The 17228-nt window shown below is 41.7% G+C and overlaps 1 protein-coding gene across 1 annotated transcript in view; it reads left to right on the forward strand.

The window, feature by feature from the left end:
• Window positions 1-17228, forward strand: part of magi1b (membrane associated guanylate kinase, WW and PDZ domain containing 1b) — a 133075-nt gene that overhangs the window by 43061 nt on the left and 72786 nt on the right. The window contains exon 2 of the mRNA XM_056391656.1: window positions 14465-14581. Coding sequence (XP_056247631.1) covers window positions 14465-14581 — 117 coding nt within the window. The remainder of the gene's footprint in view (window positions 1-14464; window positions 14582-17228) is intronic.

Raw genomic sequence — 17228 nt, forward strand, 5'->3', positions numbered from 1 at the left:
CTCAGCACATTCCCACCCGGGGTGGTGGGGGCACATCTGTGGCACACTCCCTGCCCTGGCACTCTGCCAGGCCTCCATGCCTTCCTACTGCCCTCACTCCCTCCTTTTCCCCTTCCCCTCTTTTCGTGTGCCCCTCCCTGCAGTTTTACCCGCTCAAATTTGTCTCATTTAAACCTGTAGATCCTCATATACAATATTCCTCCCTTGCTTTTGTGCTCCTACAGCTTTTCTTCTTTTACCATTCTCACTCACCTTGCTTCTTTCTCACCCTCACCTGCCTCTATCCACCTCCAACTGAGCTCTTCTGCCTCATCAGATCCAGTTTGGAACGTCCCCCTGACAGTCTCTCTTCCACTCATTACACTCCACAAAGGAAAATCAGACCTGAAACTTGTGCTTATGAAAGTTGCAGTTTAGGCCTCAACCACCACGCCTTCCTTTAGTTGTCATTTCCCAGATATCTAGAATTACTCCTCCTCTTTATTACAGATGAATGGCTGACAGAAAATAGCTGCCCTGTAGTTCAGCATCCTCAGCTTTTTCCAGACCTGCTCTTGACACATCAGAAGTGGTGACTGCTTGGCATGTATGGTTCTGCCTTTGGCTCACTTCAGTTTCCCTTTATTTTTAAATGGCGTCCTGAAGGGTGGCATTTAATCAGACTCCCAAACATGGAGCTTTTTACACAGTTTGCCTGTTTTTAAAACTATTTAGGAGTAAGTTGGTCAGTAAGCCTCGCTGCACTTTTATGTCAGTGAACTGAAATGGTGGTGGCGTGTGACTGAGGAACCTGGAGTTTGTGTACATTTGCATGGCTACGTTCAGGCACGTGATTGGTACAATGCGGGCTGCTGACAGTGATTATTGGCTGCCGGTTCCTAGCCAGCTGATCCCCTGTCTGCCTGTCCGTCTGTCCGTCTGTCTGTCTGTCTGGAGTGTAGGCCTGCCGTGCTCCACACTCAGCTTCATCCTCATCTTTGGCTGACATTCTCCCATGGCTCAGTGACACACTGCTCTGTGCTCCTCTCTGCTCTTACCAGGCTGAGTGAGGCCGATGTGTCCTTCTCCCCAAAATACATTAAATTAATTTATTTTTGTGGTTCAGAAAAAATTCAGTGGCATTCACTCAGCTTTACTTGCTAGCTTACTATAATAGTACCAGGTTAATGAGAAAATACACATCCGTGTGTCTATGGTAGATCGTTTGCTTCACTTCTCTGTTCTGATTTCCTGCAAACTAGTGACAAAAGCACACTCTGCTATTAAGAAGGCAGAAAAAGGAAACACATACATAACTAATTGTATTGTATTTCACTATATTATTTCAAATCTTCCATAGTAGAATAAATAGAAGGCATCCAAGTCAAGAAACAAAAAATGTGTGAAAGTTCACAATCACCAATATTAAAATCATTATATCAAATTTGGATTAATTTACCACTTTTGTTCATATCATTTACAACAAAATTAAAATGAAACCTGTCAACATTCATTTTCATTTTCAACATATCATTATTGCCAAAAAAAGTATAACCAATAAGAAAGAAAGAGATAAAGAAAGACAGAAAGAGAAAGAAAGAGTACTAAAAGAGAGACGTGAAAGAAAATAATCAATGTGAAACAGACTTTGCATTTTCATATTCAAACTGAAAAAATTTAAAGCAATAGTTTGGGAAATATGCTTGTTCACTTTCTCGTAGAGAGTTAACTGAGAAAATTGATATTGTTCTCATATCCAATAAACATAAAGCTGAAGCCTTTCATTTGCTTAGTATTATGAGTGACAATGAGGGTTGGGGGGCTTCTTAGGCCAAGAAATGGTTCACTGTATCACCCACCACCTCTCCACCTAAACCTGCAGCTTGTCATTGCTACACAAATAAGATATCACATCTTGATTAGTGGGCTGCTGTGCAGGCCAGCTCTCAGGTAGCTAACGGGCTGCTGACTGCGATTCATAGAGATATGAGGGTGGTACCAATCTTCTCATCCACCTCTTGGCTAAAGAAAGTGAATAGGCATACTTCCCAAAATGTTGAACTATTCCTTTTTAATGAAAATGCAAACAGAGCTTCCACATTTGAATTTGAATTATGTAACGATTTTGTGTCCCCCAGCGTCAGTCACACACACAAAGCAGATGTTTGCCTTCTTAAGAAGCATTGCTTTGCATGCTGTGACACAGTCGAGGCAGCGGCTGTGTGAAAGCAGAGAGGGAGGTGTGTCTGCCCGTCAGTGTGCCGTCACCACCCCGTGGATTAAGGCCTTGAACTGGCAGCCTGGTCCTCGGACCTGGGCCCGCTCCAACCTGAGCCGCTGTTGTAATACTCTGGAGTTTGAGAGAGTGATGAACATGTCTGTGTGTGTGCGTGTGCATGCGTGCAAGCTGATTCTGCACATTCTCTTGCCTGTGTGTGAACGAGTGTGTTCACTTTATCAGAAGGAGCAGAAAAACCTATTTACACACAATATTTTCGCCCTCTAACTCTCTAACACGTACAGAGCTCTTCCCATGGTTCACTGGGCTTCATCTCGCTCATCATGCTATGGTGTTAGGACACTGTAGTTAACTATAGCCGATATTAAAATACGTGTGTGCTCCTGTTCACATGGCAGTGGACACACTCACGCACAGCACATGGCACAACACATGCATACAGCCTCATATAGACATATGCACTTGCAAGACATGAATGTAAAGACAGAAGTACAATGTGGAGTAATTGATGCATGAAATCTTTTTTCCAGGCTCATCAAGTGTGTGTGTGTTTATGTGTTAAGAGGTTTGCTTGCCATATGACTTGTGGGTGTCTCGGTGCATGCAATTTATTCATAGGTCAAAGGTATGTCTCAGTGTGTTGGGTTTTTCTTTCAGATTAAGATAGTTCCTCATATTTGAATTAATTCATGTATTCGTTTACATTACTTTGCTATGTAAATGAGTTACATTGAGTTTTCAGTAAATGTCTTGTTAATACCAAGTGCACCCTTCATACTCATCTGCCCCTGCTGGTTGTAATTTAGTGTTACAATTGTGGTATCGTGTGTGTAGGTGTGTGTGTGTGTGTGTGTGTGTGTGTGTGTGTGTGTGCGTGTGTGTTTGTTTGTGTGTGCGTGCGTGCATGCATGCATGCGTGTGTGTGTGTGCGTGTGCGTGTGCCTCCATGTCTGGCCTGGAGTCAGCTGTTAAGGGATGCAGTGCTGGATGAGTGTTGTCTGATGCTGACCCAGAAACGACTGTAGACGTAACCAGTGGTGACTGCTGCCCCGTTAGCCCACAACCCTGAAACACACACACACATCTTCTGTACAGTGTACATGTACATGTGGATGTAGATTTGAATTGGATCTTTGCGTTTTGTTGGCTTGATTTAACTTTGGTTGTATGTGTCCAGAGGAGGCAATACCTCCTATCCTGATAAAACATTATGACTATGGATTAAAGATTGACACACAAGGTTGGTGGCAAGGAGCGGACACCGTGACGCATTTGTGTTCATTTTCTGTTCATTAAGTTCTGTCATACAAGAGGAAAAGATGCACATTTAAGTGTTTTCTTCCCTCTATGTCTGTTTATGTTGGTTTGTGTTTGTGTTTGTGTGTGTCTGTGTGTGTGTGTGTGTGTGTGTGTGTGTGTGTGTGTGTGTGTGTGTGTTTGTGTGTGTGTTCCCATTCTGTTTCTAAAATTAGATCAGTGAGCAGATGTAGTGTGTTTGAGTGTCCCTTTTGTATGCATGTGTTGCCAAATGTATTCATCCGCATGAGCACGGCTGCATGTCTGTATTTGTGCGTTCACACATCTTGAGCGCATCTTGAGTCAGCAGGGTGACAGGGTGACGGGGGCAGAGAAAGTGGGTCAGTCATGCCCTCTCAAGGCATGAAGGGAGACGAATGGAGTGATGGATGGAGAGATAGATGGATGGATGGAAGTAGATGACTAGAGTTGGATGTTGACAGCTCTGAAGGGTGTGGCTGAGGGAAGGAAATAAGGATTTAAGAATGGAAAGGGGGTTAAGTAAGGAATTACGTAAGAGGAGAAGTAGGTAAAAAGAAAAGGATGAGAGAGAATGAGAAACAGATGGGATGAAAATGAGAGAAAACCTTAAACTGACATTAGCCACATTTCAAGCCTGACATGAGTTTTCATAATGTCAACTCATAATAAATGTGATACATCAAGTCAAGGGTAAATGCAGATGTAGCCCTTTTCTAAGCTTGTCGACCACTCAAAGCGCTTTACACTACAAACCACATTCACCCATTCACACGGCACTTTTTCTATACATTTAGCACTTTTCTATCACACACACACACTCACACACTTATGATACATCGTGGGCAATTTGGTGTTCAGTATCTTGCCCAAGGACACTTCAACATGTGGACTGGAGGAGCCAGGGATCAAACTACTAACCTTCTGTTTGGTAGACGACCAGCTCTGTCTCCTGTTGCCACAGACGTCAGTGTTATTTATAAAAAATCATAACCGAAGGTACGACGGGGCATTTGCGCAGGTCTAGACTGTACTGGATAAATATTATTTAGAGACCCAACATTCCACCATGAGCAAGCACTTTGTGACAGAGGGAAATTTTCCTCCTAACACGTAGAAACGCTGAACAGAACCCGGCTCATCATGTGCGGCCGTTTGAGTGGACCAGTCGGGCTGAGAGAGACGGAGAGCTCTGTGAAATCGAGATGGGCCCCTCTCCTGTGTGACATTTTATAGACCAAACGATTTAAATGACTTGAAGTTGCTTCACCTCTTTGAGTTCAGCGTGCCGCCAGCTCAGATCAGCTCAAACGACTGAATTGATGAGACTGTGAAAGCTGCTATGGAAATCAATGTTAACTTCATTTATGTAATCATTATAAGTGCACATACACACACACGCAGTACACACTGTCCCTCACACTTAATGATCCTGAGTGACATATGCCCCCTGGTGGCAGAGTTAATGAGCTTGCCCTGGGCCCCGAGGTGAGGCGGGCTGTGACAGACCCCACTCTAATCATAGAGAAGAACGGTCTCTTCCCCATGTGGCCAGCGCAGAAAATCTCTGATAAAGACATTGAGTCCCAACAGCCGCTTATGCAGTTGTAGACGGACAGAAGGAACATGCTGTCTCAAATATGAACTCACTTACACTTAACCTTCCTCATCAGCCCCTGATTGACCTTCTCTCTTTAATCTGTCATTCATTCATTGTTACCTTCTGTCCATGTCTTTCCTGCCTTTCGCCTTTGTTTCACCTGTGGAATCTCTGTTCAGCCAGCACCCCCTTGCTTCTAACATCCACATCTCCGCTGGATTTAATTTCTCCATCTTTCCTCCCGTTGTTTATGTTTTTCCTTCCTCCTTCACTCTCTCCTGCCCTCCCTCCCCTGTCTGTGACCAGTGGTTGGTCTGTCAGTGTTGTGTTACCCCGCTGTGGGCCTGGGGTGACGTAGCACACTGCTTCTGATTACACCCCAGCAGTTGCCCATTTATCTTGCCGTGAAATGGAATAGGGGTGGAGAGAGGCCAGTAGATATTATGGTAATACATCTCACTACTGTAAAGGCCTAATAAACAGGGAAATTTTGAGCTTAGTGGTATGTTTGTAATAGTCAGTCTTCAGTTTATATTTTTAGCTTTGGTGGTAACTTGCAGATGATCTTTGTTTGATTTATATTTTAGTGGGACATTGTTGCTTTGGATTGCCTTGTTTCACGGCTTCACTGAGGATAGGCTTCTTTTACTGGGTTCTTAGTCTTTGAGTTTCTGTGGATGGCGCCTGTGTCTGTTGGCGTCTTGTATAAATGAAATTAGGATATGACATTTAAATTTATACATGATGTTATGTGAAAGGGGAATTTCACCAATTTCACATGTGAATATCAGTTTATTTGTCACAAGGAATTTTACTCAGCTGATGAAAACAGTTGCATTATGTCTTTTGTGCCTCTGGAGGAGATTTAAAAAACAAAAACAAAAACAAAAAAAAAAACCCTGATGATGTCATCTGGGTTTTGTCAGATTGGCCATGAGACTTCCAGGTTTACAAACTGGGGATGTGAAGTTTAAAAGAAGTGAACATTTCCAGGTTTGCTGGGTTCAATGAAAGATAATATTAGACTTGAAAGTTTAGGATCCAGTGTTTTTGGAGCCTGACCCATACTAGAGTTAAAAGGATATAAAATTGTATTGTATTACATGTAATGTGTCTCTCACAAGTCCCCCAAATATATGAAATGTAAATAGGTGGAATAGCCATTTAAGTCAACTACATTGTGTTGATGTAAAAGCATTTTCTCTAGCATAAGTGGGTATTTAAATAATTAGTTGCCTTTCATTTGTCAGTGTGTTGCTTGCTCTTTCTTATATTTGAATAATACATATTTCAAACATAACTAACTAGAATTTGACAAAATTATGTCTTGGTATGTTTGAAATTGCAGCGGTAATAATTATAGGTGGACTATAGTCATGTTTCAACAAAGACAGCAGGTCTTGCTTTGCTTCTTTCATAACTTATTGTTCATATTTGAATTATTCAGTACTTTCCATAAGCCATTAATTAAATCGAGTATTGAATGATTCTGTTTTCTGGACGCATTTGATGCTTTAATCACATTTATAAAGGAAAGCTGCCTTATGAAAAGACTTTGTTTTAAAGACCGGCTCTTCCCTTTGCTGTCTTCAAAAACACTTTGTCTGTTTGAACATGAAAAGCACTTTGCTAAATGACAGTTGAAGTGTGTGAAGGTTTAAGCTTGCAGTGTCCCCGTCACATTTCTCAGCAACTGTAAACACATTACTTTCTGGTCATATGAGCCTTTAAAGAGTCTGTCTTTATACAATTTCCTGTCATCCTCCACTTTTCTGTTGCTCTTTCCTTCTCTCCTTCTATCTTTCTGACAATCTTATGCTCCCATTCTCAGCCTCTCTTTGTATAAAAGTGCTGATCTACCCTCTTAGCCGGGGGACCTGTTTTAAATCTTGGAGCCAATCAGCTGGCCTGCCACAGGAGACTAATACTCCCATTGGTCTTGAAATGCCGCCTGTGCCTGTGCCTGTCAATGAGGAGAGGCCATGATGGAGAGGTAATTACTTCCAAAATACTCGTGTCCCACTGGCTTATGCATCAGTCAGTCAATAATCACATCATTAGCTGGGCAGATCCCGGCCTTAGAGAAAGTTTGCATCGAGGAAACCTCTAATTTATTGGTTTATGTTAATGACATTTCACTTTGTTTTTTCTTGTTCTGTGAAGATGTTGCAGCTGAATGTGAATGACGCTATAATGGTTCATTTATACCTTTTTGTCTTTCACATTTTAGGTCTTTTAAGTTTTAGCAGTAAAAGCCACAGATGCTGTTCTATAACACCTGTTGACAGTAAATGCAAAGCCATCCCACGTGTCACTGGATGATGGATTTTCTCATTCACATGCCTCTCAGGAGGGAGCTGTAGTCGTAGAAGCTCATACTGTATATAGGTATCATCACAAGAATATTAATAACACAGAACTTACAGCGGTGTGTTTAGCACCCACATAAATCATGATGCAGGCACTGTATTGTTGTTTATAGCTTCCTAGTCCTTGGCTGGCACGTGCCGATGTTGGTCTAATTGGACAAGTGCTCGTGTTGTGTAAATAATGGCCTCTTAAAAAAGAGAAAAACATACCAACTTTAAATGTCACACACACACACACACACACACACATATACAAACAGATACGGTTCCATAAAAAGTCATATGTATGTGCTCCTCTCAATCCACTGTCAGATTGCAGCAGGGAAATTGACGCGTCTCCTGCAGCCCCTTGTACGTGCTGAAATGAATCCTCAGAGGATTTCTTTTCCCTGTGTGGAGAGCGACGATCAATGAAAGCAATCTGGAACATAGCAAACAGGCAAGCAGCTCCAGGACACACAACCATATAGACAGGGCTGAAAATGCATCAGAGATTTAACCCTGACTGCGTTGGAACTGGTGTTTTTCTCTCTTGACTCAACAAGGAACAGATGTCAGAGGATAAGAATTAGTTTTTGTTGCTCCATAGATGCACTGGTTCGACTGTACCTGGTTCTGTGCTTTGTGCTTTTCCCCAGCCTTAACTGCAGATTGAACCATAGTGATTGCCATCGCTCATGTGCCTGATTTGAGATACACACATATCAGCAGCTTTGGGGAGTTTAAAATAACATGTTGTTGAACAGCTAAGACAGTGAATCCTTCTTGTATTTCTTCTTTCTTTTGGTGGTTAGTTATTTCTGGAGCAACGTCTGGAACAATTTCACAAAAAGCTCCAATTCATATTTTATGATGTTCTGTTTATGATATGATTAGGAGAGCTTATGGCCTTGCATTGGCGAAATAACAGCTGGTTACAAAAGAGGTATGCTCTGAGAAAATAGATAGTTGTGGCTCATGTCATGAAAGCCATTTCCAGATACATTGTTAGAGCATCTGAGTGCATTTCCTCCTCAGTTTAGAGCTTCACTGCCTCATACAGGCATTGATTGGAAAGCCACTCGTTCTTGCTACTAAAGGCTAGGAGAAAACACTCTCACTCACATGTGTATTGGCAAAAATTATGATTAATGCCGTATCTACATTACAGCTTCTAGCAAATATGTGTTACTGGTGATTTGAGGCCAGCAGAAATTCTGCTGCTGTATAAAGAAACCATCACAGAAACCTGATCGCTTCTGAGGCTTTTCACCTCACAACCTTACAGCCCCTGATTAATTTAACTTAATGCATGTGAAATACAGACATTGACTAGTGTATTTGTCTCTGTGTGTATTTCTTTACTATGTCCCACTTTGGAGAAACTAAATTTAACAATAAACAGCCCACTGAAAGAAGGCTTTAGTTCTAATCATAGCTTCTGCTAGGAAATGTGTCCCTTGATGTTAAAAAGACTATTGAACAGAGGAGGGGGAAAAAAAGTTATTTGTTACCTTGTATGCCAGACTGTTTGTGTATTCTACATTGATACAACATTCAGTGCCCAGCCAAACATGGTGACACTGCCAAATCTGACTTGGCTGTCAAACAGGCTGGCAGCCTGGAATATGACTGTGTTTTCTGCTTTGTTACTTAGTCTGTTGCTTTGTGTTAAGAGGGTGATCGTATCGCCCATTGCCCAGTGTGCTGATTGAAGTCAGAGCATCACTCAGATGCCTCTGCAGAAGACCTTTCCCAATAGGGATATTTATTTCTGGGCATGCCATGCATTGTAATTATTACCAGTGCTACCTGTAGATAGTATCCAGTACACACCACTGCCCCCTTTGTTACCTACAACCCGAAATACAAAGAGTTTTATTTTCTGTCTCAAATATAACTAAACAACAGTGAGAGGCTACAGTCATGTTAGTGGCTCTGTTGTCACTTTTCCACCTGGACGGTACCTGTGCGCAGCCAGTCCGTCCTCAGTGCCCTCTGAGAACTGGCCTGCATTTGGAACATTATGTAGTCTACACTCCGTACCATTTGTTGGTTGTATGCACCAATTCATTGTTTGCCAATAAACCTCAAAAGAGGAAGAAGAAGAACGTTATGTAGCGGAAGTTGAGGTCATTTCTGTTGGGAAGCAGTCATGGTTGACAGAGCTGACAGAACGGTTTTGCTTGCTTTTTATAAATGTACTTGCATCACTGTGGCTGACTTGCTCATGTTTTTTCTCCCGTACACACTCACATCAGTGGTTCCAACTTTTGGACCTGCAACATTTGTGAAGCTTTACTTAGGCATTTTTTTTAGCTAAATGCTAAAGTCAGCATTTTAAAATGCTCACAATGACAATGGCAGCATGCTGATATTTAACAGCATGCTAAAAGCGTCTTCGTTTTGTGTATTAGCATGCTAACACTTACTATCATTAAACACTGAGTGAGGTGAGGCTGATCAGAATGTCATTTGGCGATGAACCAAATACTGTATAGTATTGCACGAATGGCTGATGATGGTAGATAAAAAGTTAAGGAATCACCAGAGTTACCAGAATTAATTCTGTAGGGGACATGAATATCTTTACACAATTTCATGTCAATCCATCCAGTAGTTTTGGAGATGTTTCATTGATGTGATGATCAAACACCTCGGAATAGATCCCCTGGAAGTCATGAATGTCTGTACAAAATATCTTTTGGAGACCATGATTTCATGGTGGCATATGGGAGAGGTCAGGACATCACAAATTTAAGTAGGGTTCATCCTCTGCAGACTATGAATATGTGAAGGGACTTTCATGGGAATCTATCCAAAGTAGATACTTCAGTCCAGGCCAAAGTATGTGGACAGATGGACAGATGAATGGACAGACATTGTCATCCCTTAAGACTGACGCCTGGCATGACTAAAAATTGGAAATAGCAAGCGAGTGAATTGAACCTCTGTCCTGTGTGAACATGTAAGAAAATTGTAAATGATAATATTTTCCTTACACGTTAGGAGCAGAAACTTCTCATGTGAATAGTCCTCTGGAATCATACATACAGTATATAAACTTCCATTACAGTGCTTCCTGTAATGTAATGTAATCAAGCATAAGTAAGTTTCGAGTTTGGCCTTAGCCCAGGTCTTGGATTGACAGCCTCGGCTACCTTTCAACTGTGCACACAAGTAAGATTCATTTCTGGAACAGTCAGGTCATACAGAGACATCTATGTAGCATAAACATAGCTGTAGCTTTTGAATATCAAGCAACTAACCAGGGCTCTCCACTATGCAATGACATTGCTCATCTGGAGCGTGAAGGACCCATACAAGACCACGACTCCTGCCACATCCAAGTCAGCAGAAATCGGTCAAACCTTTCCTTTCCCACTACGGTGGCCCAGTGAGCAGGAGGATCGAGTTTCAGTGAAGTTTGGTTTTTCCATGCTGTGAATACAGATGTCAACTGCCAGCGGAGGGTCTGGCTGGTGCCATGTCTGGCTCTGCATGTCTGAGCAGGGCCTTGGCTGGCTGATCAGAGCTGAGGGGTGCAGGGGTGGGCTCAATGGGCGATGCCTGGAAAGTAGTGGGGCTTTTCACATTTCAGCTTTGTCTAAAACTCTTTTGATGTTTTGTCTGGCTTACTCTGATGTTCTCTCTCTATGTAACAGACTCTGCCTCTCTCTCTCTCTCTTGCATAAACCCCTTCACCCCCACTTCCCTTCTGTCATGGATTGCGTGTCTCCTTCCCAAAAATCTTGCTTGTTTTAGGGGGCTTATAGAAAATCTATAACAGGTGGGCTGTGTTTGAAGGATATGTCTTTTCTAATTATCTGTTTGCAGAGGGATTTGTGTGGGTGGCCGCTGGGCCAAATGTTCTCCCAACCCAGTCCTGCTGCCTGCATGTCTGCTATTTGTTGCCTATGAATCATTGAAATCAGCTAATCGGTTAATGAAACAACGGACTACAAACGTGATCAGACACCTGGACTTAGTCATCGGTTTAGTGTCAAAAATGTACTATTTGTTATTTGAATAATATTGATAAAAAAATAAGGGAGTAAATGAGACCAAGACGAGGCACCGGAATCAGAACTTAGCCAATCAATCTCAGCTGTGAATCTCAGGTCTATATTGTATTTTAAGTTGGTCTAATCAAGTCGGTCCACATCCAAGTCTTCAGCCTCAGTAGTCTCCTTTCTTTGTTTCAGAGCTAACATGCTATGATATAATTATCATTATATACACAGTACCACAACAGTGCAAGGCAACATTAATGGGTTTAGTTAATGGGCTTATGGTGTTAGCATGCTCTGCACTGGTTGGAAGGGGCTAACTAGCTGCCTTAAAGGGTTAAACGGAGGTGAGTCGTGATCTTTTTGACCTTCTTGTCTATAAGATGGATGACAGATTGCAGGTTGCGCTTTCACAGAATATTGATCTCTAAGACAACACAGTCAACTGTATTTGTGCTATGGTTGGACCAATCTAGACTTGGTTTGCATCCAACCAAAAGACTGAAATCCACACACTGTGGCTCCACTTAAGGAGAGTGGTTTCGAAGTAGTCTGCTGTTGTTTTAAGTCGTAGACAGGAACGAGGAAAAAGAGAAAGAAAATGTGGTGGAATGGTATTTGACCTCAGACCAGCAACAACACATTATGTTGGGTAGCCACAACGTGAGTTAACTCGTGAAGCTCATGCATTCTTTGGTCGAGCCAACGCTTAAGTGCAGGCCAATCAAAAGTGCTCTTTTTTTTCTTTTTTTTGCATCAACATGCATTGAAAAAAAAAGGGTCAAGAATTTAGATTATGACAGTGTGCAGGTGAGAGGAAAGTGGGGATGGCTACACACTTAAACTGTCCCTTATGGCTGACCTGAAGACAGAATCATCTACATAATCCACATATTGTCAGATTAGCTACTACTTTCTATTGCGTCAAAGTCGTCCTTTGAATGTCAGCCGTTGGTCCCAACCTGGTCTATGTGAGCAGTGGACATGGGGTCCAAATTTTCAGACGCTGTATTACACTATTACAGCAAATACAATCTCTTAACACCAGGTGGTGATCAGTAGATGTCCCAATATCCCATGTCAGCCAGCCATTACTGCAAAGTGTCCAGAAACAGAGGGGAGAGAGAGATAACCTTTTCAATCATTTGCACTGTCCTGCCTTTGACAGATGTCTGTTCATTTTCATTAATGCATTGTTTTGCACCGTTTTCATCAAAATAAGCAGAAATAAAGAGAGAGTATAGGTATGTTGGTAGATGTTTTTTAGTTTTGTCATGTTACAGATTTCTCAAGCCCCGCACCCAGACAGGGTCACATGGTCAGTTGGGGGTCTGCTAGCGAGGAATGCCCATTGCTCTCCAGTAATTGGTGTGTACCAGAGCACATCAGGGTGTGTATTAGGCTCTCTGTTGGCCTGAGCGTTGGCTTGTGACCTGTTGTGAGGATTACAACACACTGATATGTCTGGATGGGACGGGGCCAGGAGCAGAGTTTCCTCCCAGGAAGAGCTTAGGCAGCAGGGAGAAGACTCGACCTTTCTTCTCAGACTGTTGACTAAACTGCCACATTCACTATCACCTATGAGGCTTATTATGGTTGAATAAATAGCCATGATCAAAGAGTCTAATTAATCACTATAATTTCAAAGGTCTGGATTTAATGAATCCCTAAAAAGGAAACTTAAATATTTTTTTAGAAGAGTTTCTGAGAAGCTTTTATCATATTAAAAATCCCATAAATTATTTTTTATAAAGAAACAGAAACACTTATCTTTAATTTGACATGATTTCTTTTTACAGATTTTTACCCGGGTTCTGTATTAACATTTTTATATTTCAGTGTAAGTCTGACAACTTCAAACCCACACTTTGACAATCTGATGAGCAGCAATGTGACCATAATTCAGTGTTAGCATTCCACACTCTTGTCACGCATGTTGATATGAATGACAGACAAAATGTTGGGTCACACATTAAAACAAAAAGCAGTCATATCATGTCTGTGGGATGTGTCTGTTGTGTTTCAATTGTATCTTTTACCATATGAACCTACAATTATTCTGCCAACCGTACAGAATGCTCCTCTGTACTATGCTAGCAATCTCAATCATCTTATTAAACACACACACATGCACATACAGGCGCACACATACATACACACAGTTTCCATGGAAACAGGATCCAGGGCCTTTTATGACTGGTTGTGTGCCCAAGACAACCAAAAATGGTCTCAGCAGCTAAGCAAAGATGGGAGATAAATGGTTTGTTTAATCAATAATGGGACATGTACTATTATAGAACGTGATAAGATATTTATTGTTGCCTGAAGGAATATTGTTATTGAATTTAGACCAAGCCATTGTCATATTCATTAGGTAAATTATCAATTCTTTTCCTTTTGTGTGACAGCAGACAGGATGTGTTTTACATCTCTGCTCTGTTACTCATGTCATCCTACTGTTTGTGCTGTGTTTTCACATGCATGTAATGTTGACACTCGCTGTAGTGGCCACACACAGACACAGACACACACTCAGAAAAAAACACATACACACACACACACACACACACACAACACACACACACACACAACACACACACACACACTCACTCGGACACTTTCCAGCCGTGCTGCCCTTCAGTAGCCTAATGTGTGTCTGAGGTCCAGATGGCGTAGCAGTAGGAGGGCTGGTTTGCGGTGCTAGCCACAGCGCTAGCAGTCTCAGAATTGGCTAGCCCTGGCTGGTTGGAGAGGGAGAGCCTGCAGCCAGTTACCCCTCTAAGTGACAATGGCAAGTGTACAATTCACAGCTATGCACTCAGCATCTAGCTTTGCTGTGGTCGCAGGATAAACTTGTATTTTTCTTTTCATGGGAGCCAAACTGTGTGACTATTTGACACTCCACTGTGAATTATAACTGCCATGTGATGCTCTTATGTCTGCTAGCCTTGTTTTTGCTTCAGTAGTTTTGATGCAGTTACCATATTTTTCCTGTTTGTGTACACAATGACAGGAAGCAAGCTTAACAAGGACCTGAAGCATTATCTGAGCCAGCGCTTCCAGAAGTCTTCGGCTGACCACGAACTGCAGCAGACCATCCGAGACAACCTCTACCGACACGCCGTGCCTTGTGAGTCCATGATCATGTTAACCCCTCGTTCTGTCATGTCCTCAGTTTCCTCACGTTTCTCCTGCTCTGCTCTGCCGTCTTCTTCGTGTCCTCACATTTATATGAGCTTCTTCTTCCAAATCCAGATAATACTTTGTTTATATGAGTAAACACATAACATTGCTGTAACTCCAAAGACTGTCATTTATTTTGTGTGCATCCAGATAAAAGAGACAAATAAAAATCCTTGGGTTAGGTCAGTGTGAGTCACTGTCTTAGCTGCAGGCATGATCAATGTTAGATCCATGTAGCTGCCTCACACAGACACTTTGTATTATCTAATTAAGCCTCATTATTTCAGTCTAATCCAAGCATGGCTCCAGTTGCCTTTTGACCAACATTGGCCTTCCAGTTAGCGAGGCTGATTACTTCATATCCTCCTTGGAACTAACCTCACAGTGTGGGCTGATCTGTTGTATCACACATTATACATCTTCCTCGCAAGATGGACTTTTCCACCTGCCTCCCAAGATGACAACAAGCAGTGAGTTCATGTAAAGTCATCACCCTTTCATCACCCTTTCATCCGTTCAGTCAGCACAGTGTGTGCTTTACTAATATGGGGAAGATCAGTGAGAGGAAAAGTTGGTGACTCCACAGTGAGTAGGCTAGTATTATCTCATGTCCACAGGATCAATAGCACCAGTAATTATAGACGTTGTGGCTTCATCCTAGTCCCTCACACTCTGTCACTAACTGGTTTCTCCTCTCCCAGACCTGGCTGTGTAATCCAGGAATAAAGCCTGTCTTTGACTTTTTCCCCCTGTCGATATAGCAAAGATCTAAAGGACATTTGTTTTTTGATGCCGGATATCTCCCCTGTAACTGCTGCTCTTTTAAAATGGAAGCACATATTTGAAGTATTGTAGTCCTCCCTGCTGTGAAAACCAGCCCCTGAAGACAGCATTGGAGCAAAGGACATGGAATTGTAGCGTTAGCACCACAATAACAGAGTGATGAATGAAGGATAACTGTGCAACTCCCTCTGTTGAGGGAGCAGATAAAACACCTAGAAAGACAGTTAGATTGATGAACCATGCTGCATGTTGCCAATTTTGTGTTTTCCCTCATTTGCTTATAACAGTGAAATCAGCTGCGTGGACCAATCAGAGCCAGGCTCATCACTGTTATAACACTGGAGTTGGAATTCCCCACTGACTTTGGACACAGCATGCCTCACATATGAGGATGGAGGAAGAGAGGCAAGAGTAGGAAAGAGAGATAACAAGTAGAAGTTGCAGAATAGGCTGTGTGCAGGTTCTATGTTTATTATCTTCTATATTTACAGTGAAATGAGCTGGGATGCAGTAGGCTCATATCATTCTGACAGCAATAGTTTCAACAAGGCCATGTCTGCCATGTCACCTGATATCATTCAACAAACCATTATTTTCATACAGGTTATTGTTCAGATTATTTTATTGATTGATCAATGAATCATTAGTTGTGAAAATGTGCTATATGTAAATATTTAAGTTTAAACATTCAGAAATGAACTAGAATTATCAACAGACTGTGAAGGAATAACAATTTTGTCAAAGACATCTATGTATTGTGTTCCTCCTAAAGTTAGCTTGCTAACCAGCTATCCCCTGCCTGCAAATTCTCACAATTGAGAACCTGTAACCTTTAAATGTTGAGCATTTTGTTTGAAACATCACATAAATATTTAGTCAATTATTAAGATAGTTGCTGATTAGTTTTCTTTTGATCAACTAAGTAATAAATTGCACCATTTTTGCAGCCCCACATTTCCTACTTGTGTCACTTTCTACTGCAAAGACATTTCTGGAATACTGCAATGTAATTTGGAGTATTCAAACTATACAACTTTTTTCTTGGTAATTATTTTCACAAATTTTCACTTCCACCATCAACACATATTTTCCAAAACTCTAGCATATTGGATTTTTATTTTTTGTTTTGCAGTTAATTTTGGACTTGAGAGCACCTCTCATTTCCCCCATGCTTTTCCCATAATGGTTCTCATCCATTGTTTTTTTTTTCCAATTAGTTTATTCATGGCCCTCTCACGCAAATTACTCTCTGTATTCAGGCTTGTTTAACCGACTTTATCTGCATTACCTCCACTGCCATATGTCAGCCAGACACTGGTGGAGGGTGGGGGTCTGGCTATAATGGCCATTTTAATCACTGAGTGGTCAGTGGCACACCAGTAAAGAATCCTGGTGTTATTGGCAGTAAACAAAGCATGAAGGTGTTCCCCAGGCCATATGTTTTATAGGATTTTAACGTTTTGCTGTCATGCACTTGTAGAGGAGCATGAGACTCTCATCAGAACATAAAATTTACAAATCCTTTGCCACAGCTTAATTTTTTTTCTTGTATTATGGGAGGGCATGTTACAGTGGGCAAAGTCCATGAATAAATACCCCCATATGCCCTTCACACTCAGAATAACACTAGACTAACATAGCAGTTGTATAGGAAAGCAAATACAGCTCTTAGTGTATGAAATAGCCTGGACTGCTTTGGCCTGTGATTGTGAGAGCTCAGTGTGTGTCCATGTTGACGTATGTCCAAAGGTTGTTCAAAGCACTGTCCAAGTGTATGTGTAGGTGTAGGTGTGATTAATGCACAGCAAGCA

This window comes from Seriola aureovittata, chromosome 2 (assembly GCF_021018895.1).
Source record: "Seriola aureovittata isolate HTS-2021-v1 ecotype China chromosome 2, ASM2101889v1, whole genome shotgun sequence".
NCBI classification, from domain to species: domain Eukaryota; kingdom Metazoa; phylum Chordata; class Actinopteri; order Carangiformes; family Carangidae; genus Seriola; species Seriola aureovittata.